General features: G+C 35.7%; 1 protein-coding gene across 1 annotated transcript in view; it reads left to right on the top strand.

Annotated features, from left to right (window-relative positions):
- The window catches only part of RP1 (RP1 axonemal microtubule associated), a 356,998-nt gene that overhangs the window by 184,911 nt on the left and 146,676 nt on the right, over positions 1 to 25,411 (top strand). Inside the window, exons 13-16 of the mRNA XM_045075785.1 lie at positions 1,662 to 1,765; positions 4,367 to 4,543; positions 7,728 to 7,940; positions 18,987 to 19,164. Coding sequence (XP_044931720.1) covers positions 1,662 to 1,765; positions 4,367 to 4,543; positions 7,728 to 7,940; positions 18,987 to 19,164 — 672 coding nt within the window. The remainder of the gene's footprint in view (positions 1 to 1,661; positions 1,766 to 4,366; positions 4,544 to 7,727; positions 7,941 to 18,986; positions 19,165 to 25,411) is intronic.

The raw sequence follows: 25,411 nt of genomic DNA, 5'->3' as shown, positions 1-25,411 counted from the left end.
ATGAAGAGGACAACTGAGAATGAAGTAGCAAACTGAGAAGGAAGTTAGTGAAGTGTGAGATTGTGAAGTTTCAAAAGATGCCTGCAGGTTCAAATGGAGTAGAGAAGCAAAATGAAATAAGGACTGAAAATGCTTCTGTTGGGTTTTGGCAATTGGAGTTTGTTTTGATGCTATCAGTGTGTTTTGATCCAGTGGATATTAGAATTAGCCAGGAACTTTAAGATTATAAAGATTTACCCCTTGTTTTTAAATATAAGAATGTTTTAGAAATAAGAGCATTGAGAATTTTTATGTAGGTTATGACTGAAAAATATTGCCTGCACGTAGTAGGTGCTTAATAACAAGTAGTTAAATGAGTCATTGAACTCTTTTGCTAGAACCAGAACTAGAATCATACATCTAGATTTAGGTTTGAAGTTAGATTATTGAGACATTCTTGGTTTTGGAGTTAGGCCTATATTGCTATGATCTTCCTTCTTAGAATCACATTTGTTGAAAACCCAAAATTTTGACAGGTAGTATTTATGCTTTTATTTGTCTCCAGTTATTTCCTTCTTTGGTTTCTTTGATTATACATTGGTTAATCCATTGCTTCAGTAGCATGTTGTTTAATCATCACAGTTTTGTGGATTTTCCAGTTATCTTCTTGTAATTGATTCTTAGTTGAATCATTGATATGAGTCAGGGATTAAAGTTCCTTACTATTATTGTAGTCTGTCAGTTTCTCCCTGTAGATATGTTAATATTAGCCTTATATGTATTTTCATATATTGATGCTCCAGTGAGTTCAATGTATTGCCTATATTTTGTGCTTTCTGTAAAATAAAACACACATACGTATTCCTTTATATTGGGCTTGTTTGACTAACATTTTCTGAGAATCACCTATTTGTAAAAGGAAAAATGGTCTTTATTTCTTATTGTTACAAGAGTGGATTCTTGAAAATTTGTTGTTTGTAAGTACTAAAGAAAGGATTCTCAATATTGGAAAGAGCACTGGGCTAAGATCTGAGGTCCTAGGTTCAATTTCCGTCTGTGGTACATATTGTGTAGGCTGTAGGGATCTAATTAACTTTTTAAAGAATATTTCCTGAGCAGTTACTATGTTCAGGGGCTGCTCTAAGTGCAGTTATATAGGTATATACAGAATAGACAAAAATTCATGCCTTCAAGCGCATAAATTATAAGGTAAAAAAGTATGCAAAAGTATATTGAAAATATACTTTTTATACATCATAAACATGTGATGACATCATCATACAAAGTAGTCACTAATGCTCAAATCATATGTATTTATAATGCGTTATTTTATTTTACCTCAAGTCCCTGAGATTTAGAGTGGAATGGAATTTTTTTTTTTTGTAACAGGATAATTTATCATCCTGGAATCAGTTACATCGGGTGTCATTTTTTGGGGTTGTCTCAGGTGCTTACCAATTAGAGTGGAAATGCATTAAGGATTTTCCAGGGAAATGTCAGCAAATTGCCAAGCAGCTTATAGATAATCAAAGGTTATTGGCATTCTACCTTTTGACTAATTAAAAACATTTAACTAAAAGATATCACAAAATATATTATTAGGAGATTTCAGTGTATAGTTGAATAAGAAAAAATACTTTAAAAGCATGAATTACTTGTTAATACCCTAAAATGTTTTCCAGGTCTCTTTGATGTTATTTTCAACAGAGGAAATATATGCATTTTCCAAAGTCATGAAATAAGACATCTTTCTCTTGCTATTGACAATAGCAATGTCACTGGAATGGTATGTAGGAATTTTCCTTTTTGTCATATATCAATAGTATTGTATCTATATATATTTTTTATAGGATCAAATTGTATTTTCTTTGGCTTTTACTTTAACCATTTTCATTATTCTGTTTTGCCTTACTAAGTTTTGAGATTCTGATGCATAAATGGTCCTATATATCAGCAATTAAAATTTAGACAAGAAAAAGTAGACAGCTTTTCTTTCCTTTTTTTTTTTTTAAAAGATTTTATTTATTTATTTGACAGACAGAGATCACAAGGAGATAGAGAGGCAGGCAGAGAGAGAGGAGGAAACAGGCTCCCTGCTGAGCAGAGGGCCCTATGCAGGGCTCGATCCCAGGACCCTGGAATCATGACCTGAGCCAAAGGCAGAGGCTTTAACCCACTGAGCCACCCAGGCGCCCCAGTAGACTGGTTGTCTGATAACATTCAAAATATTAAATAGGCCTCCAAAAGGAGATGTTCTCAAAGGCCCCTTTAGGGGACGTGTTATTAGGGAAAAAATAATAATAATTTCACTTAAGTATAGTTTGTTTTCCTTGGTTTAGGTTTGAAAAAATAGTTTTTAATATATAAAGCTGTTTTAAAAAATATATGTATGCTTTTGATTTTGAAAAATGAGACTGCATAGGATAACTGTCACATACTGTTCCAAATGCTTAATATGTGTTATAACATCTAGTCTTTATATCTACCCTCTGGGAGAATCCCATTATTATCCTTATTTAGCAGAAGAGGAACCTGACAGGTAGATGGATTGAGTTACCCAGTCACATAGGTTGGAAATGTGAAAGCAGGAATCTAACATAGGCGTTCTAATTCTAGCACTCATGCTACAGCTTCCTCATATAATGTTATATAATATTACCTGATTATTTTTAAGATTTTACTTATTTATTTTAAAGGGGGGTGGAGCATGAGTGGAGGGAGAAGTAGAGGGAGAGGGACAAGCAGACTCTACACTGAGTGCAGAGCCCCTGGCAGGGCCCAATCCCCCAATCATAAAATCACGACCTGAACCGAAATCAAGAGTTGGCTGTTCAACAGGTGAGACACTCAGGTGTCCCAATATTATGTGATTTTTGACTCATAGCATTTTATTTAACTTAAGGAAAATTAATAATTATTGAAGAAAAGCTTATGTAATTTGTAGGCCTGAGATTCAGGCTAAGTGATAATAATTTTCTTCAAAAAGTCTTTTTTCCTGTGCTCTGGACTTAGCAAGTCATCCTGTGTTGTACTTTGTAGCATATTCTACTTAGTACAGGTCCTAGTCATAGTAAATGCTTATAAATATGAATGTAGTGGATATGAAATGTACTCAATTAAGTCAAGGGTTTGAGACATATCCTATTACTTTATTTTTCTAAAATCAAGTTAAATCTATTTCCAAGCTCCTATCCTACTAGGTTGGTGAGAGCTTCCATCTTAATTTTTGTGAGACTCATTTTGTTACACATAAGATTTCTTCTGGTATGGGGACCTCAGCATATCAGTAACTGCCCTCCTAGCTTCAGTCCACACCAGTCACTGCTAATAACTCATCAAACATCACATGGTTTCTTTTTAAAAATTTTTTAAAGATTTTATTTATTTATTTGACAGACAGAGATCACAAGTAGGCAGAGAAAGAGGAGGAAACAGGCTCCCTGTTGAGCAGAGAGCCTGATGTGGGGCTTGATCCCAAGACCCTGGGATCAGGACCTGAGCTGATGGCAGAGGCTTTAACTCACTGAGTTGCCCAGGTGCCCTAGAAGACTTCTCTTTTATTAACAGATTTTATTTTACTTATTTGACAAAGGCAGTGAGAGAGGAAACACAAGCAGGGGGAGTGGGAGAGGTAGAAGCGGTCTTCAATCCTAGCACCCTGGGATCATGACTTGAGCCAAAGTCAGACGATAATGACTGAGCCATCCAGGCGCCTGCCTCTCAGATGGCTTCTTTAAAGATGAATAGTCCTGTTGCTTCCCTGCCATTCTTATACAAGAGCATTTGGCTGAGTTTGGTAGCCTTAGTGTCATGGGTCTTCAAGCCATTCAAGGCCATCAATGAGCCCTTCCTTTTCAGGCTCAAATATCTCTCCAAGGTAATGTGGAGAACATGTGGGATAAAATCTCAAATCGTACCTTGAACCAGAAATGTGTCCTTGTAGCATAACCTCCTTGATTTGTTTAGATTTTTGGAAGTAAAACTTAGTAACGCACATCTGTTAATTTCAGATTTTCCAAAATAGTCTTGGGTTAGGAGGATACAAATGAAGAAATGAAAAATAAACAACAATAAACATACATATTAATAATTCATTAAAATATCCTGCCACTGAAGTTTTTTTGTTGTTACCCAATATTCTACCATGGGTTCTGAGAAATCAAGAGAAGAAAGTTCTTGGAATAAAACACTGAAAGTCAGGGTGGAGAATCAAAACAATTAAATTACAAAAGCATGTAACAGGTAATACAAGGATTCTCTAGAGTGGAGTAGACCTGTATATACCTATAATATCCAAAAATTTTAAATTTAATTATTTTTCTCTTGCTAATTCAGGGGTTTTGTATTTTTTTTTTTTTTTTTTTTTTTTTTTTTTTCATCCTCTTAGGCTACTGGTGGAGCCTGTACTGAGCTGCGGGTGCTTTATCAGCACGACCATTGTGCACTTCTTGAGTCAGTGCTGGATCCTGGTCATGTAGTTACTGTTGATCATCATGGCAAAATAGCTGATGAATCATCAGCAGGCTACGCAGACCTTTCAAAAGAATTTGTGGTTTTTGTCAAGGTAAAATGGTGGAAAGGCATTAAAGTGTGTATTGTTAAATACCCACTTTCTTTTGCTTTTTTGAGGCAAATTCGTGAGTTGAGTCATTAAGGAGTAATCAGATCTCTTCCCACTAGGTGGCATTGATGCCTATTGCCATTCTATTTACCCAAACTTTGAAAAACAATAGAGATTTTACTTAGTTTTAGCAGTACTGAAACTGGTGGGAGTAACATCCTACATCCAATTGAATTTGGAGGTTAAAACTATAAATGGTATAAATGTGAGAATTCTAAATAAAAATTTACAGACTCTTACATAGGCAATCAAATGTATATATTTAACTTTTCTAACAATTAGAATATTTATAATCTTTGAGTGTTGTATATGTGTGATCATTTTATACTTCCTTCTTTATAGTATGTGTTTGTGTGAATTTATCTTAAAAATATTATTGTTACCATAATAATAAGTAAAATTTATGAGATTGTCTATTTTGTGCCCAGCACTTTACTGAGAGTTTACTGCACACAAAAACTATTTAATCATCCTAAAAGTACTGACAGATATTTTCTGTATTTTAAACATGAAGAAAAGATTTTCAGAGAAGTTAAAAATCTGACTGGTATAGCATAACTGGTAAATGGTAGATCATGATTCAAATCAAAGTCAGTTTGTCTTCAAAACTTTTTATAGTTACTATATAATAAACATTTCATTACATTATTATTTTTTCTCAATTACAACATTATTTTTAACGGTTGCATAATACCCAAACATAAGGTATATGATTATGTATACGTGTTTATTTATTTATTTAAATCTTTAATCACTGGATGTTTAATCTTAATCTCTTCATTTTGCCACTGTTGAATTTAAGGGTCAGAATATGAAGCCTTTGAAACAATGGGAACATATTGCTGACTTTCTTTCCTGAAATGCACTGATTTTAATCCCGTGGAAGTTAAAACAACTGAGAAGTTAGAGGGGGCAGTTTACATGACTACCCTCACTTCTGACACCAACTTCAGAGTTCCAGAGTCCTTGAGACAACAATTAAATTTTGATAATTTAATAGAAAAACTCAGAACTCACTGGAAGCTGTCATACTCATGGTTATGGTTTATCACAGAGAAAGAATACAGGTTAAAATCAGCTAAGGAAGAGACACATAGGGCAGAATCCAAGAAAAATACTAAATGGTGCAACTTCTAGTTGTCCTCTCCCCATAGAGTCAGGATGGCTTTAGATATAGATATATCTATAGATATATGACATATGCATGAAGTTTTGATAACCAGGAAGTTCACCTGAGCCTTGGTGCCCCATCTTTACTGGGGTTCAATCATATAAGGAGTCCATATGGCTGATCTCAGTGTCCAGCCTCTCAGGAGGTCAGCTGACACCTTGTGACTCAAAGCTGCCACCCTAAATCACATTTTTACTGTGTGGCTGGCCCAAAGACATCAAGCAAACAAAAAACTCCTCTATCAAATCTGACAGTCCTAAGGTTTAGAAATTACATTTCAGAGTCTGAAGGCAAAAGCCAGACTTCTGTGAGTAAAGTTAATTTCTTTCCTTTTTTTAAAATTGAAATATAATTAACATACAGTATTATATTAGTTTCAGGTATGCAATATAATGATTAACAATTCTATACATTTCTCAATGCTCATCAAAGTAAGTGTGCTCTTAATTCCCTTTATTTCACCCATCCCCCTACCCACCTCTCTTCTGGCAACCATCAGTTTATTCTTTGTATTTAAGAGTCCGCTTTTTTGTTTGTCTCTTTTTTTCCCTTCATTTCTTTACTACTCAATTCCTTTAGTAGTGTAACAGAGTATCCACTGTGTTGACCTTAGTATTGGGCATGGTCCTTAAAAGACCTATGACAATTTTTAGAGTAGGGAACTAGTGTGAATTACCTTTTTTATGTTTATTTGCTATTTGTGTTTTGTCTTCTGTATTTATGTATTTTATCTATTTCTCTACAGTGTTAGTGTGCTTTAATAAACATTTAAGAATTTCTTACATCTTCTTAAGTTATTGATTGCCTAGGATTTACTTAAACTTACCTTAGTTATATTTGATAACTCTTTTCATTTATTCATTCCTACATATATACTTTGAAATAATATCCAGATGGTACATCCCATTAATTCAGGTACACTTGAAGCATACTATTCTTTTTTTTTTTTGAAAGCAAATATCTATTTTTATTTGTTTTTCTGCTTTTTTAAAAAATTTTTTAATTTTTTATAAGCATATATTTTTATCCCCAGGGGTACAGGTCTGTGAATCACCAGGTTTACACACTTCACAGCACTCACCAAAGCATATACCCTCCCCAATGTCCATAATCCCACTCCCTTCTCTCAACCTCTTCCCCCCAGCAACCCTCAGTTTGTTTTGTGAGATTAAGAGTCACTTATGGTTTGTCTCCCTCCCAATTCCATCTTGTTTCATTGATTCTTCTTCTACCCACTTAAGCCCCCATGTTGCATCACCACTTCCTCATATCAGGGAGATCATATGATAGTTGTCTTTCTCTGCTTGACTTATTTCGCTAAGCATGATACGCTCTAGTTCCATCCATGTTGTCGCAAATGGCAAGATTTCATTTCTTTTGATGGCTGCATAGTATTCCATTGTGTATATATACCACATCTTCTTGATCCATTCATCTGTTGATGGACATCTAGGTTCTTTCCATAGTTTGGCTATTGTGGATATTGCTGCTATAAACATTCGGGTGCACGTGCCCCTTTGGATCACTACATTTGTATCTTTAGGGTAAATACCCAGTAGTGCAATTGCTGGGTCATAGGGCAGTTCTATTTTCAACATACTATTCTTATTCTGCTTTATATTACTGTTATAATTATTTGTTTATATTGATTGTAAAGTTCTTAAGAGAAATGTTTGTTTTGTATATATTTTCAATCTACAGCATCTAATGGTGGCATTTTTACTCTCAATAATGATCGGTGTAAATTATAATGAGTCAGAACCTCCTTTAATTTTGTTTGGTTTTGCATAGTAGTTAAATTATTTACTTCCTTATTTTGCTTACTTTCAGCAAAGAAGTTTCTGATAAAATTCTGATCACTACAGCTTCTGTAAGAGAATGAACTCTACTTCCATCTTCTTTTAGTAGAACATGAGGTTATTATTTACTGATTCTGTTTTGTTTACTGTCCTTGAGGGTGTGTTCCTCAACAGTGCTGTGGTTCTACTTGCTACCAGCCTGTGCCAAGCCCTGTGTCTCCAGCCTGATGGGAGCTGCACTGGAGTGGGAAGCCAGTCTGAAAAATCCTACTGGAAAGTGCATAAAATCAGCTCTGGTATTTGCATGTTTGAAAGTGTGAAAAATGAACGGATGTATCTAAGGATTAAGGATGGTCAGTGTGATGGAACAGTAAGCATCTGAGCAGATATAAGAATGGCACTTTCTGAGTGGTTTTTTTTTTTTTTTGTATTAACCTATAAACATTTAGGAAATTGGATGCTATATATGATGGTCTCCCTTGTCTTATTAAAAAGTGAGGAGGGCAGCCACATCCTTTGTATGATTAGAGAGGGATTCTGACCCTTTAGACATTTCTTCTGGAATGTAATGTGCACACAGATCACCTGGGAATTTTATTATAAAGTTGGGCTAATTCAGATACGCGGTGGTGGGATCTGTGTATCTACATTTCTTTTCTCTGTTTTTTTTTTTAAGATTTTATTTATTTATTTGACAAACAGAGATCACAAGTAGGCAGAGAGGCAGGCAGAGAGAGAGGGGGAAGCAGACTCCCTGCTGAGCAGAGAGCCCAATGTGGGGCTGGATCCCAGGACCCTGAGATCATGACCCAAGCCAATGGCAGAGGCTTTACCCCACTGAGCCACCCAGGTGCCCCTGTGTATCTGCATTTCTAATAAGTTCTCAGCTGTTGTTGATGATGTTGGTCTGCAAACCACACTTTGAAAACCAAGGCTCTAGAAAGTCCCAGCTCAACAATATTTCCTTACTGCTTCTTTTGGCACCCAAATGTCTACCAACAGAAACCCTGTATTTTGAGTAAGGAAATAATTTTCAATTCTAAATATTAGGGATTCTTCTTTAACATCTTTTTTATTATGTTCAGTTAGGCTGCATAGAGTATAACATAAGTTTTTGTTACAGTATTCAATGATCCATTAGTTGTGTATAATACCCAGTGCTGTGTTTCTTTAACATCTTGACTTAAGATGGGATATGGAAGGCAACCAACATAACACCTTTAACATAGCAGGATTCTTTTATGGGTTGAAGGGCATATAAAAGGGCATATAAAATTACACATTTATTTGACTGTTACTGCTCGGTTCCTCTGTTCTTGTTTGAAACAATTTAGTTTAAACCTTACCTTTTAGATAAACTCAGGGCTGCCTCCTCTCCCTTTTTCCCTTACCAGTTTGACATATAGTTATATTGGAGAGTTTGCCTTAGCTTCTGGGGATGAGGAGAGAAAAAGACTTAGCCATTTATCATTCTTTGGGCCCCTGTCTTTGTTGTAGACTGGCAAGTCTGTGTATGGTGAGTTGCATTGATGTTCAGAGTGCAAAAGAGAAAAGCACATGCACATACACATCATTAGCATCCTTGATTGTTTCACAGGAGCTATATCTCAGATTGATTCACCCATGGGCTATATCCCATTTCACAGAAGTCGAATCCATGCTTAACAGACAAAGTGTAATGCTTATGGTCTCTAAACTGGTACATGAACTAATTAAGATTAGAAAAAGGTAACATTACTACTATGGTCATACTAACTGAGAGTATGATTTTATCTAGTGCTCAGTCATACTATAGGAGGAGCATCAGGAAGTAGCTTTCCCTTCCTATCACCAGCATCCACAAAGTATACAAGCCTTTCTCTTCTGAGACTCATGGAAGTGTTCAGAACCATGAGACAGATACTACATCACTGCATTACACATTTTTTGGAGTATGTGTGTCTTGAAGTTGCTAGGGAGAATTTGTGGCAGTGAAGATAAATGACTCTCCAAAGTAGAAGATGAGCCAGCATTGGAAACTTCTATCTTCTCTAGATATCAACCAAGAGGACAGCTCATTGCTTGGTCACCTTCCATTTAGTTGCCTCATACTTAAGTTGGATGGTGATTTTCATGGTTTTTCTATTCTTTCTTTCCAGTCTGTGTGAGCCCTGTCTTTTCCATCTCTTTCCCAGTGTGCTGCATATCTTGTCCTTCCAAGTGAGAACATTTTTTCTGAAAGTATATAGCAGACTCTTGAATCTCTCTGCCTTACACTAAGTACTCATGCTTTTTTCTTCCTTTTCTTCTTGTTTGTACTATGAGTGACTCATCTCTATCTGACTAGACTGAGGAAATGGAAGAAGTTCTTGGTATTCAATTGAAAAGATTTGGTGCACACAGGAAGATGGGCAGAAACTTACAGATTAATATGTAGAAGTATTATTCTGTCACAGAGAAACTATGGGCATGCTAATTCTTCAGATGAAGGAGCTAACTGTGAGCCTGGTTACATAACTTTTCCAGAACCCAGCAGCCAGTATCAGAGCCATGAGTCCACCTGGGTCAGTCTATCTCCTAAGCCCCTGTTTTGAAGGATTCATGATACCCAGGTGGAAAAGCTGAGTTGACTCCCATGAGGAGACCAGAGTCCCTATACACAGAGGGGAGGTCATTCTCAACACAAAAACCAAGTTTTCTTCAGCAGTTTTCCTAGAACCCATTTTGTTGATAGCTTGTTGGATAAGTGATTGAGTCTGAAATTGTATCCTCTCAGCCTGTACTGTGCATCAGCAGTAGGAACCTCCTTTCTTTTCCCTCCCTGAGGGACTTGTTGGCATGAAAAGCTAAATTCAGAATTCCTCGTGCTCTTTGGAACTGAGACAGCCAATCATATATTCAAGTTTCAAATCCAGTATCACTTCTTAAAGGCATTTCATAACTTGAAAAAACAACAACAGCAACAACAAACCAGCGCATTTGTTCTATTTGTTTTAGGGTGGAGATAGCAAAAATGCAGAGCCCCGTGAGATCTCTTGACAAAGGTGAAGGAACATAAGTGGTTTGATTACATGGAGTTTGATATTTAGAACATTTAAAGAAGAAATTCAGGCCATTTCAGAGCATAACACGGAGATTCTCAAGACCTTTTTGGCATGTCACATCTTGATTGCATGTCATTTAACCAGAGGGTTAAGGACATTCCTTTTAGGTCATGCCCCTGTGAGGCAACCCATGAGTATGAAGCAGAAGGTGAATGGAAAGGAGACTAGTAAGGGGGAGAAGGTCTGAAAGGAAGATCAAGGAGAAAAGGAGCCTTGGGGGTCCATGATGGGGATAAGGCATTGCTGGCCATGTTATCAAGATGCCATTCTTCTGCTTGGATCCAGTCTCCCACCCCCCACCACAGCAATGGGCCATGACCTCCAATTCTGTGTCTTGCTGGAATAGCCAGAGCACTAAGAGGAACTAGGGGCTCAGATCACAGCTGTGTACCATCTAAGAAATATTTCAGTGTTTAAAAATGACCATGGCTCTACCAGTGTGTATCAGTTCAATATAACCCTCCCCCCCAAAACCCTAACAGATAAAGTGTAAAGTGTGTGCAATACTTGAAGGCTGCAGAAGAAAGCTTGGTAAAAATTGGGGCAGCCGGGTGTCTCAGTCAGCTAAGTTTCCTGTCTGACTCTTGGCTTCAGCTCAGGTCATGATTTCAGGGTTGTGAGATCAAGCCTTACATAGGGCCTGCATAGGGCATGGAGCCTGTGAAAAATTCTCTCCTTCTCCCTCTGCCCCTTCCCTGCTAAAAAAAAAAGCAAAAATTACCAGTTAAGGCATGACTCTGGAGGTCTTCCTAGCCTATGACATACTTACAGATCTGTTACTTTTGTTTACTTGCCTCCAAAATCAAAGCTCAAACATTTTGTAGAGTTCTTTAGCTTCCTGGTGTTTCTGTTAGAAATTCCAAGCTTGTTCTTGGAAATACTATTACATTGGAAAGTTATTGTTAAAAGATTTGAAAATTTAAGAGACTTTACATGAAGCCAGGGGCTCCTGAATACTTTGTAAATCCTATAAAAATGTGCACTATTCTTGCCAAAGGTGAATTTCATGATAATTTTAACAAGATCAGCAAAGAAAGCAAAGAGAGAAGGACTAATATTTTTGAGTATATATGTGTAGCAAAGGCTGGATGAAACCTCTTATGTTTGTAATGCCATCCCTTAACCCCTAAGCCCATACAGAAAAACAAATAATAAGGTAAGAAAACAAAAATAACATGTCTCATCCCAAACTGTTCCATGTAAATGAACTAATCAATCATGCCTTTTATGTAGTTACTAAAAGAATGTCTAAGGTTGAAGAGTTTCTATTCTAGATTTAATACTTTTATCCATTAGGCACAGTCCAGATCAATCCTATTCTAGCTTTTCTTTGGAACTGGCCCCTTGGCTGTGGTCTGCCTCACACAGTCAGGGGACATCAAGGTCCCATAGGGCTCTTCCTGTGGAGCCCACATATCCACTTGTTTTGTGTATACCAGACTCAATTAATTAGCTGAGGGTTGGAGTACTCTGAGACTACCACTTAATGATATTTACCATTTAAACAACATTGATATTTAATCTTTACTTTGCTACTTTTGTAGATAAGAGCCTCCTAGAAATTTCATAATTTGTGTTTTACTTCTGCTATTTCCCTTGTAGTGTTTCCTTTATACTTTGTTTAGTGACTCATTGATGTGGTTGTCTGACTTGGATTTTTTGCTCTTAAGATATTGTGTTAATGCATAAAAATCAGGCATATATATTTTTTTCACCTTCACTGTATCTGACCAGAAATCATTAGACTGGAATAACATTACTCTTGAAAAGAGAATGGTAATAATTATCTTAGATATTCTCTTTTATTAGCTAGCCTTCTTTATTTAGTTAACCTCTCCATGTATTTAGAGGTTATGGTAAGGCTTGTTTATAATTTCCAGAAGGTTTAAGATGCATTTGAAGGTAAATGGTAATGCATGCTCATGTTATTATACCTTAAAAACCTAGTAGTGCCTCAGTCCAGGTAGCTACTCAACAAATGTTCATTGTATAGGTTGAATTGAATTGAATAAAAGCATTACAAATTTCTTTAATTTTGCCTTTTTTCTACACATGCCCATAATAAAAAGTTCAAGATAATTTGTATTTTTAAGAAGTTGTATAGATGGGCCAGGTACACAAGCCTAGACGAGAGGCTAAAAAGTATAAAATTCAGTAAAAGACTTACTTCACTTCATGTAATAATGATAAATCATGCTTTTAGTGGGCCTATGTCCCTGGACTGTGAATTTCATAGTTCTGGGATGGGTAGAGTGGACTAGAGTTGGATATTTCCTTTCTTCCATGTTATTTAGTCTCAGATAAAATCCAAAAACAAGTTTTATATAATTAACTAATTTTTCCTGTGGGCAGTTCTTGTTAAGAAGAAAAAAGTGCTATGGTATATTTCAAAATGGTTCATTTCCCCTCCCCCTACCAGAAGCACAAGGAAATTCTCTGATACTCACTGTGGGACACTGGTTGAGCTCTTGAAGATAAAGTGATAAAAATATAAGGGCCTGTTTATGAGAGTATTAACTCTCAGATTTGTCCTCACTGAGGCTCAATTGAACATGAATTATAGTTCAAGTTTTGTACACAGGCATGGTTCCCTCATTAGTTTCTGTTTGTGAGTCTTTGCTCTGTTAAGCTGTGACTTTTCTGTATTTTCCTGTCTGTCTTTCTATTCTTGGGGGAAGAAATTCACTTGTATCTACTTCTCTTACGGATCTAAATGGAATGGTTGATTTTTCAGTCTGTTTAGCTTTTTTTTTTTTTATTTATTATTAAGATGGAATAGGAAGTTCTTACATGCAGAACTGAAAAGTGAGAGTTGAAATCATGTTTTACTTAAAAATTTTTGAAGAGACTTTTAAAAAAGTTGTAAGATTAATTATTTTCTTTGAGTTTTCTAGAAAATGATCTCACAGTTTGCTATTTATTATCGACCACAGTCTATGCATTAGCTTTGGTCTTTATGAAAGAGATTTGAAGAATATACAGAGGGGCTTGAGGGCAGCAACAAAGATTTTCTGCCCCTCAGGAGAAAACAGACTTCAAAAATAAATTGTTGAGTGAGTCATCCTGAAAAAAAGAAAGCTGATGAGAATCATTAACAATAGTACAGTGTGTAATAGAATGTATATTAATTACTAGAATGTGGGCACCATAGGGGAGGGATTCTTATTTACTTTGTTAATAAAATAGCCTAGGGACGCTTGGGTGGCCCAGTCATTTGAGTGGCTGACTCTTGATTTTAGCTCAGGTCGTGATCCCAGGGTCATGGGATTGGAGCTTTCTCTCTCTGTAAATAAATAAACCTTTAAATAAATATCCCAAACTCTTTTTTAAGGTCTGACATTTGATAGGTGCTCAACAAATACTCAATGAATAAGAAAATATCACTTGGTGATGATGAGTAGGAGGTGTCCTGCAAAGGAACCAGATAGAGGGAAAGGCACATTAGTTACATTAGATGTTGTTTTAGCTTGCAGTGATATGAGCATGCATCAGTATTCCAACATGGCTTTATCCAGTTGGCAATGGTTTTGTTTTTTTTTTTTTTTAAGATTTTATTTATTTATTTGAAAGAGAGAGCAAGAAAGAGATCATGAGCGGGAGGAAGGGGCAATGGGTGAAGTAGGCTCCCCACTGAATAGGGAGGCCAAACTGGAGTTCCATGCAGGACCCCGAGATTCTGACCTGAGCCCCAGGCAGACACTTGGCCAACTGAGCTTCCTAGGCACTCCTGGTATTTGTTATTGATATTTCCAACTTGTACCAAGATCAGCCTTCTCCCAGTCACTAGTTTTCTCAGTACTTGGACCTGCCATTGGGATATGAGATAACTTCTGCATCCCCTGTGTCTCCATGTGAGCTGTGGATAAGATAAGATGAGATGAGATGAGATGAGATGAGATGAGATATATCAGGGTCTTCTAAGATTCCTCTCCCAGACATTTCTTTTTTTTTTAATTTATTTTTTATTTATTTTCAGTACAACAGTATTCATTATTTTTGCACCACACCCAGTGCTCCATGCAATCTGTGCCCTCCATAATACCCACCACCTTGTACCCCAACTTCCCACCCCCTGCCCCTTCAAAACCCTCAGAGTGTTTTTCAGAGTCCATAGTCTCTCAGGGTTCACCTCCCCTTCCAATTTCCCCCAACTCCCTTCTCCTCTCCATCTCCCCATGTCCTCCATGCTATTTGCTATGCTCCACAAATAAGTGAAACCATATGATAATTGACTCTCTCTGCTTGACTGATTTCATCATGTTACTCTCGTACTGAATATTGGGTGCTCTAAGGGATAGTCTTGCTCTTGAGATTCTCCCCTAAAGCATATGAATATTTTGCTGCTCCTTATTTCTTTGATATAGCAGAAATTAATCCCAAATGGGCTTTGAGTAGCCCATTTACCCCAGGCTCCTTTTTGTAGTATCACACAGGCATTTCTTTTTCTTATGAGGTAAAAATTTCTACTGTGTCATACATGGTATCTACCTTTTCAGTAGCTTCATCATTTATCACTTCATCATTTATCATTTCGTCTATGGGATCCAGTCCTCCAGTCTTGGCTCTAAGTATATAAAGTCCAGTTTTGGAATTTCTTTTAGCAAGCATTATATTTTTCTTTTTTTTAAGTTTAATTTAATTTTTTTTCAGTGTTCCAAGATTGATTGTTTATACACCACACCCAGTGCTCCATGAAATACATGTCCTCCTTAATACTCACCACCAGGCTCACCTATCCCCTCACCCCCATTCCATCCAAAACACTGTTTGTTTCTCAGAGTCCACAGTCTCTCATGTTTCATCTCTCCCTCAACTCACTTTTTCTTTTCTTCTCCTAATGTCCTCTATGTTATTCCTTATGCTACACAAATAAGTGAAACCATATGATAATTGACTCTCTCTGCTTGACTTATTTCACTTAGCATAATCTCCTTCAGTTCCATCCATGTTGACACAAAAGTTGGGTATTCATCCTTTTATGATGGCTGCATAATATTCCATTATATGTATATGGACCATATCTTCTTTACCCATTCATCTGTTGAAGGGCATCTTGGTTCTTTCCACAGTGGCCATTGCAGCTGTGAAAATTGGGGTACATATGGCCATTCTTTCCATGAAATCTGTATCTTTCAATAAAGCTTGGTCTTGCAAAGTTCCGAGTTCTTATTTGGTATAAATTTCTTAAAACCCTTATATTTGGAAACTCAAAGTTGAGTGAAGATTTATTTGTTCTGTGCTGGATTCTACTTGTCCATGACACAATGAGCATATTGATACAGTAGATAGGAGAATTTTGTAACAATTATCAATGAAAATATATTGGTTTAATAGTCAACAAATATCCTCACTTTTAGTTAGTGTTTGTCATGATCTAGGCATAGGGGGAATGGGTCTGAAGTTTGAGAAGTAACTATGGAACTAAAATTTGAGTGAAATTTGATAGGTATTATTGTGGACTGATGAGGGGGTCTTAATGGCTGATTGAATATGGTGATGGTGAAAATAAAAATTAAAAAACACAGCAAACAAGGAATAGAGGAGATTTTTTCTCAATTTGGTGAAGAATATCTATAGAAAACATATAGCTAATGTCATACAAATAGTGAGAAACTGGGTGTTTTCCCCCCGAGATTAGAATAAAGCAACGACATCCACTCTCACCACTCCTATGTAGTATTGAGTTGGAAGTCCTGGCTAATTCAATAAAACAAGAGAAGGTAACAACCTGTATACAGATTAGAAAGGAAGAAATAAAATGGTCTTTGTTTGCAGATGACATGAATGTTTATGTAAAAATTCCTCAAAGAATCAACAAAAAGCTCCAGAACTAATAAGTGATTATAGCAAGCCTGCAGTATACAAGATTAATATCAAAAAGTCAATTGATTTCTTAAAGACTATCAATGAACAATTAAGGTTTGAAATTAAAAATGCCACAGGAGCTATGTTAGCACCAGAAGAAGAAGAAATGCTTAGGAATAAATCTAACAATATATATGTAAGATCTATGTGTGGAAACCTATAAAACTTTGATGAAAAACATCAAGTAGACTTTAAATTAATGGACAAATATTCCATATTCATGGATTGGAAACACTGTTTATCCTTCCCAGCTTGGTCAACAGATTCAACATAATCTCAATCAAAATATCAACAAGATATTTTGTGGTATCAACAAACTGATTCTAAAGTTTATGTGGAAGGCAAAAGAACCAGAATAGCCAACAAAATACTGAGGAAGAAAAAAGTTAGAGGCCTGATACACTCAACTTCAAGACTTACTGTAGAGCTGAAATACTCAAGACAGTGGGTATTGGTTGAAGTATAGATCAATGGAATACAGCAGTAGACCCACATAAATATAGTCACTTTATCTTTGATAAAGGAGCAAAGGCATTTCAGTGGAGAAAGGACAGGCTTTTCAGGATTCTGGACAGAAAAATGATATTTGTTAAAAATTAAGGAAATATCAATAAAGTACTAGTTGTGTCAACATTGGTTCATTAATTGTAACAAATGTATCATAATAATGTAATATGTTGATAGGAAAAAGTAAGTGCAGATATCTGGGGAAACCTGTACTGTCTTCTCTATTTTTCTGTAAATCAAAAACTGTTGTAAAATATAAATTCTATTCTAAGAAATAATAATTAAAGGGAGCTCCAAAGGTGAACACTTGAAGAATAGGCGAGAATTAAGATTCTCCTAATCATTGCTAACCTCCCCCCCCCCCACCCCGCAAAGGGTTATGTAACTGATTGGGTAGATAATGAATATTAGATGGACATTAAAGGAGTATTAAAGGAATTGTGTGAAGATAATTTAAGATCTATCTCTATCACTCCTATAATTAAAATCCTTCAGTGGCTCCCATGGTCTTAGATAAGGCTAGACTTTCTAAGTCGCATACGAACTGATTTGGATAGTTCATACTAACTTTCTGGATTCACTTTCCAACTCTTTTGCTCAAGAACGTCCAAGAAGCCTGGTCATATACACACCATACTGTTTATTGCCTCTTGGCCTTTGTTCATGCTGCCCCATGCATGAAATTCTCTACCTCCATCTGTCACTTCCTTCTACTAAACTTAGTTCCTATTTAGCACTTAGCTTCACCTTTTCCAAAAAGCCCTTCCTGTTTCTCCTGAGTTTGGTTCCTTTTTTTCCCTCTCTAAACCAAAGGAGTGTATTTCTACCCTATTGGCCTTTTATATTATTATTATTATTAGTAGTAGTAGTAGTAGTATTACTATATATGGATATGTACTCTAGTTGGCTGTGAACAAATCAAAGCCAGAGTTTTATTGAATCATATTTATATTGGAGAAAGAAACAGACAACAGACACTTGGTTCTCACCTAAAAGAAGCTCACCTACAAGGCTAGGGATCAGAATATAATTGTCTTTCACAAAGAAAAAAATAGTTGCATTGAAAATTTTAATTCATTTTTACAAAACTTGTATTTTAGAACCCCCAAATCTTATTAGAAAAAATTTAAAGCACTAAAAGGTAAAAAATGTGAATTATTTTCTAATATTAGATGATACATGCCTTTAAAAGGGGGAGAGATGATTTTGATGATCTGAAGGGTATGTAGATTATGCCTAAGCACTTAATTCTTGAATGTTTTGTTACACAGTCTTTGAGTAATTTATGTGAAGTCTATTTATTGGTAAAAATTCAGTTCATGGGGTTGCTCCATCTGCCTTTGGCTTAGGTCATGATCTCCTGGACCTGGGGATGAGCCCTGCTTGTCTGGCTCCCTGCTCAGCAGGAAGCCAGCTTCTCCCTCTTCCCCGGCCACCTCCCACCCCACCACTTATGCACACAGACTCTCTCTCTCTCTCTCTCAAATAAATAAATAAAATCTTAAAGAAATTTTAATTCAGAAAATGTGGAATAGCACAGTAGATTGGTGTGTGTTTAAATGTAAATGGACTTATGGTGAGAATTGCCTTCTTTTTCATTATCTTAGAGTATTTTTCAAAAGGAAAATTTCACATTTTAGTATTCTCTTTTTACCTATACATGTTATTAATTCTGAAATGAAATACAAGCATACCCTGCACTCTCTTTAGCTGAAGCTCCTCTGTTACTTAGAGCCTTTTGTCCAGGGCAGGGCATACACCCTTGCCTCAGCTGAACACATGGTCTCTGTTTCCGGATCTTATGGAACAGAGTGAAGTGCATAGTGCAATATATGTAAAAAGGTTCTGTATTTGTCATGAGGATTTGAAAATGAGGCAAAATTATATCTTGTGAAGTGACTGGTTTTAAATTCTGCCCTTTGGTGTTTACTTATGTTTATGCAATATTATATTGATCACAGGGTACAGGAGATACTGACTGTCATTTTAAAATTAAGAAGAACTTGGAAAATGCATCTATAAGCCTGGAATCCATGAAAAGCCCAGGATTGTTTGTTGGACTTCAGCCAGATGGACAGGCAAAACCAGTTATTTATACTAAGAATGGGAATGTTTTCTTCTATCCGCAGGTCATCAAATGTATGTTTACTTTAAGATACTTCCATTTTGGTTTGCTTTGTGATGCTTTTGTGTCTGACAATTTAATCACATTTTTACTAAGCCAATCTCTGCTATTAGCCTTTTTTGTTGTTATTTAGAAGGAGTGAAAAAGATTATGAAGATCATTTATCCCAGTTTTTCAGATGTTTATGTTAGACATAGAGTTTTTACTATATTAAGCTCCTTTATAGTTTCAAAATTTGTGCATTTGTATATGTGTGTGTATGCGTGTATATTTTGTTATTTAATGATATCTCCATATACACTGTGAGGGGGATGGGACTATTAGAAATATTCTCAGTTTCACTGCTATTAATTTTTAATGCTAGCAATGTAAAATGATATAGAAAAACAATCATTATAAATGGGATTTGAATTGAAAATAGGATTTGGAAAAAAAAGTATAAATAGGACAGAAATGTGAATATTTTGAAACTGATTTCTCTCATATCTAAGATCAGATTCTCCAGCCAATTGTAATGAGGATCTGTAGGCCATTTAAACAGTTTAAGCTTAGAATGTATTTTTGCTTAAACACAAAGGTTAGTGAGATGACTTGATAGTGTTCTTAAATTATCTGCAAATTTAGCTTGTTATTTAATTTTTGCCTGATGTAGTTGCATGGACTTTGGCTTAATCAAAATCTAGATGACTTTCTTAGTCTCTTATTTAACTTCTCTTTGCTTATTAAAATCTACCTGTACTTCATATATATAACATTATATATATCCATATATATAATATCCTACATATATATAATATCATATATTATGTATTTGTGTGTATATGTGTGTGTATGTGTGTGTGTATATATATATATATTTATTTATTTATATATATTCCTACTGAAGATAGTTTAAATAAGAGCTTGATTTAACATGATGATATATCTGGCCTTGTTCTTTGTGCTATCTGCCTCAATTCCTTCTCAGTCTTTAGGTGCCATATTTAAAATTGTGCAAATTGTTGGATTAGTACACCTTAACTTACTGCCATCCATACCACCACTCCCTCCACCCTCTGATTTTCCACAGACTGGCACAGAGTGGCACTCCTACTCAACAAAGTGGGTATGCCATCTGTCTCCGGCGCGCTGCAGGGAAACAGATGACTCGAGAGCAGGAAGACACAGGGTGGAGTAGAAGAAAAAGCTGTGAGAAATAGCTCTCAGGGGACAGCAGCCATGCTGGAAAAGCACAGGGAGAAAGGAGAACTAATACAAAGGAAGGAACAATGAAGAAAAGAGGAGAAAGCAGAGATAACAATAATTAGGAAAAAAAGATGAGTAGAAAAGAATAATTTGTGGCAATACATAAGAGATAAATAATAAAAGGCCATGTTTGTGACCTCAGGTATTAGTACCAATAGAAAAGAAGTCATGGATAATTTGAGTTTTCTTCTCTTTTTGCCAGCTGTATGATCCTAGTTAAACCAAGTAACATTAGAGAGCTTTGGTTTCTGTGTCTGTGTAACTGGTGTAACATTGATACCTGCCTGCTTGACTTATTTCACTTCTTCACTGCCAATTTGGATACCTTTTATTTCTCTTTGTTGTCTGATTGCTGTCTGTTGCTAGGACTTCTAAGACTATGTTGAACAAGAGTGGTGAGAGTGGGCATCCTTGTTGTCTTCCTGATCTCAACGGGAAGGCTGTGAGCTTTTTCCCATTGAGGATGATATTTGCTGTGGGTTTTTCATAGATAGATTTTATGAAGTTCAGGAATGTTCCCTCTATCCCTATACTTTGAAACATTTTAATCAGGAACAGATGTTGGATTTTGTCAAATGCTTTTTCTGCATCAATTGAGAGGACCATGTGGTTCTTCTCTCTAATCTTATTGATTTGTTCTATCACATTGAAACCCAGGGATGAATCCCACCTGGTCGTGGTGGATACCTGCCCTATCTCACCAGTAGAGCTGGTGGGGATCAAGCAAGTAAATGCATATGAAAGTTCTTATTTCAGTCATAATACCCAACATTTTTTGGCAGATATTTTATGCCAGACATGAGAAACATGGGTTCTATCATTTATTCTCACTTTGGAAGATAGATAAATTACTTCTTACAGTCTTTTGAAACTTCACTATAATTATTCGATAGTGTGTTTTAAAAAAAGAATTGAATATCCCCAGTGATTGTGAATTAATTTTTGAAAGCTTATAGCCAGTAGGCCTGAGACTAAGTCTTCTAATGCGAGATTGATAGATGTCAGTAACTTATTCAAATGATTTCTTTCCCCCCTTATTATTTTTATTATATAAATAATGCATGTAATTGTAGAAAATTTTGAAAATATACTCATGTGGAAATCTCTTTAGAGATAAGAACTATTTACATTTTTATGTATTTTTTTTCACAACTTCTTTTTTGAAAGTGTGTTTTGTATATATTTATCTACCTTCTTTACTATACTAAAAGTATATATATATATTTTTTAAATTTATTTATTTATTTAAGAGTGGGAGAGAGCACAAGCAGGGGAGTGGCACAGAGAGAGGAAGAAGCAGGCTTCCTCAGAGCAAGAAGCCTGATGTGAGACTTGATCCCAGGACCCAAAATAGATTTGATCCCAAAATAGATTTTTCAGTAAGTTCGGACTGCTTATGATCTTGTGTGATGTCTATGAGAACTTAACATCTTATATGATACTCAGTTGAGAGAATATAACCCAACGTCTTTTGAAACTTTGCTAATGTTGGCTTTCTGGTGACTAGCATGGACTTTAAATATTCCCCTGAGGTCCCTCCTGTCTACTGAGTAACAAGTTATCTTGCAGTATTTGTTGAAGCTTACCTGATCATTGAGTACTAAACAGTACAGTTGGTTCCCATGATATCTCTGGGATACAGTGCAATGCCTGGCTCAGCGTAGGTTCTTGAACAAATGAATGATGTAGCATAAAGTGACTGGGAGCTCATGTTAGGAATGTTTGGGTTTTATTTTCATGTGCTAACAGTATGTCCCTAATTAATTTGATTAGCCTCTCTGAACCTCTGTTTTGTCATCTGTAAGTGAGAATAAAAGCATTGCATTATAGTAAGAACTTTTACTGTGAATCTGTGAACCTTTTGAAATTGAGTAAACATATTTTGAGTAAATAAATTGTGGGCAGATATACATAAATGTGCAGTTGAAATGGGAAGAAACTCATGACCTTTAGTTTGTGAAGAGCAGCAGGATGTTTACTTAAAATTTTATAGTAGTTCCCAAAATCACTTCATTGTTTTTAGAATCTTGTCTAACCAGACTACACACACACACACACACACACACACACACACAATAGGTTGAACCTGCCCAATACCGAGAATAGCAAAAAATATCCCCATAAAACTGTTGAGAATTTTCAGTTTGTATTTCAATACAGATATAGAGTAACTTGGCTCCATAGGTTTTGTTTTGTTTTGTTTTAAACAACATTAACTTTTATTCATGGTTTTCAGGAAGGTACAGTTGAAATTTTCAGGCACCCTTAGCAACAAAAGGGACTTGCATAGGGGAAAAGATCATTAGCAAAAAAGGGACTTGGGTAGGGGAAGAGATCATTTTAGGAAGAGCATAGTAAGGTTGCATTTCAGGAGACTTCAGTAGAGATCTTTCTGTGGGGAAGTTACCTATTGTCCCCAAGTGTGTACCCCTGAATCATGGTTCTGGTATCCTTAGATGCAACTGCACTTGATTTAAGTGTCTTTATACGCTGGTTGGAGTGGCAAGGCTCACAATCACATGGAGTTCACTACTCTGCCCTGCCTGTGATGACACAATCTTGTTGACTGGGTTCACCTACCAAACAGTGAGAGCCTTCAAAGTACAGCAGGATAGAGAGGCAAGGATATTTCACTCATAGGCTGAAACCAGGCTACCAGTTATCCATATCCTGCTTAGGCCTCTTGTTAGCTGTGTGCTCTGACAGCACTTGTATCAAATGTCCATTTTCTATAAAATGAAAATGAAGGGTGCCTTAAATCAGGGCTGATGTGTGAATTACATGAGTTAATATATATAAAATGCTTCTAATAGTGTCCGGTATTCAGTCAGTGCTATACAAGCACTATACAAGTATTTGTGGTTATGATTATTAAAGAACGGAAGAGTCCTCATGGTGAAATTTTTTTTCAGCAAGATTTTTTGAAGACTTTATTTATTTATTTATTTAAAGAATTTATTTATTTATTTGACAGCGAGAGACACAACAATAGAGGAAACACAAGGTGGGGAGTGGGAGAGGGAGAAGCAGGCTTCTCACCACGTAGGGAGCCTGATGCGGGGCTTGATCTCAGGACCCTGGGATCACGACCTGAGTCAAAGGCAGATGCTTAATGACTGGATGACCCAGGTGCCCCCTTTTAAAGACTTTTTAAAGAGTAGTTAAATGTTCACAGAAAAATTGAGGAGAAGGTATAGAGATTTCCCATTTATCTCCTGCCCCACAAATGCATAGCCTTCCCCACCAAAATTCCCCACCAGGTGGTACATTTATTATAATTGATGAGCCTACATTGAAACATCATTATTATTTAGAGTTTATTGCTGACATTTTGATTCGATCTTAGTATTGCACATTCCATGGATTTGGACAAATGCATAATGGCATACATCCATCAGTCTGATATCTAAAAGAATATTTTAATTGACCTAAAAATCCTTACATTAATTAATTTTTGAGTGTTGAACCAGCCTCACATATCTGAGATAAATCCCACTTGGTCTTATTATATTAATCTTTTTATAGATTGTTGGACTCAATTTACTAATATTATTTTGAGAATATTTGTGTCTATGTTCATCAGAAGTATTGGTTTATAGTTTTTTTCTTGCAATGTCTTTGTATGGTTTTTGGTATTAGGGCAAAACTGACCTCCTAGAATGAGTTAGAAAATATTCCCTCTTTTTCTATCCTCTGAAAGAGGTTGTAGAGAATTGGTATAATTTCTCCCTTAAATTTTTTGGTGTAAGATTCACCAGGGAACCTGTTTGGGCCATATGCTTTCTGTTTTAGAAGGTTATTTAATATTGATTCAGTTTCTTTAATAGACTTGACTATTTATTTTGTCTGTTTCTTCTTGTGTGAGTTTTGGCAAATTGTATCTTTTAGGAAATTGGTCCATTTCATCTAGGTTATCAAATTGGAGGGCATATAGTTGTTGAAAGTATTCCTTTATATCCTTTTAATGTTCATAGGATCTGTAATGATGTTCTCTCTTTCATTTCTAATGTTAGTGATTTATGTTCTTTCATCTTTTTTTTCTTAGCCTGACTAGAGACTTATGAATTTTATTGATCTTTTCAAATAATCAGATTTTGGTACATTGATTTTCTGTGTTGATTTCCTGTTTTTAGTTTCTTTAGTTTCTGCTATAATTCATCATGATGTATCTTTTATAACTTAACTAGAGTTACTAGATTCCTGGGAAGATATCTTCTCATTCTTTCTTTCAATCACTTTGGACAAATAATGTAACTTCTCTGTGACTTGATTTCTTTATTTACAATTCGGTTAGAATTTGGTTCAATTAATAGTGTGTTAAGGAGGGCATGTATTGCATGGAGCACTGTGTGTGGTGCATAAACAATGAATCATGGAACACTGAAAAAATAAAATTAAATAAAAAAAGAATTTATAATAAAAGTCATTGTTCCTTCTACCATTTAGATGAAATAGTTGTCTTGTGCAGCAAAACCTCTCTTATTCATGAGTCTACATTCACGGTACTAGGAACCCTGTATATAGGAGAAAGTGTGAGATCTGACTTCATGTGCTTACACAATCAGTTATCATACTGAGACCATGGAGAAGGTTCTCAATGGATTATTTGGAAGCTCTGTTCATTCCCATTTTTCCAGATAATAACTCCATGGTTATAATCCCATATAATAACAACATAGTGCACTTGGTATTATTTGAAGAATTTTTGATCAATATAATTTGTGACTTTTCATTAACTTTAATGCACTATTTCTTTTTTAGGGCATTTAGGTAATAGTTAACATATCCAAGTTTTATAAGTATCATATCTGAGACTTAAATTATGCTTAAAGTTTGCCTCCTCTTGCTCAAATTCCAGCCTAGTTTTATTGTATTAGCTTCTGTATACAAATTATGAGGCTCAGGTATCAGTAACCTGAAAAAAATATAAAACCAAAGATATGGTTCAGAAGTTACATTTTTATTATAATAAGGAATTTATTTCAGGTTAAAATTTTATGGAAGTTTTTATTAAAG

This window comes from Mustela putorius, unplaced genomic scaffold, assembly GCF_011764305.1.
Source record: "Mustela putorius furo isolate JIRA1106 unplaced genomic scaffold, ASM1176430v1.1 tig00000151_pilon_pilon_pilon, whole genome shotgun sequence".
Taxonomy (NCBI): Eukaryota; Metazoa; Chordata; class Mammalia; order Carnivora; family Mustelidae; genus Mustela; species Mustela putorius.
This window is presented reverse-complemented; position numbering and strand designations above follow the sequence as displayed.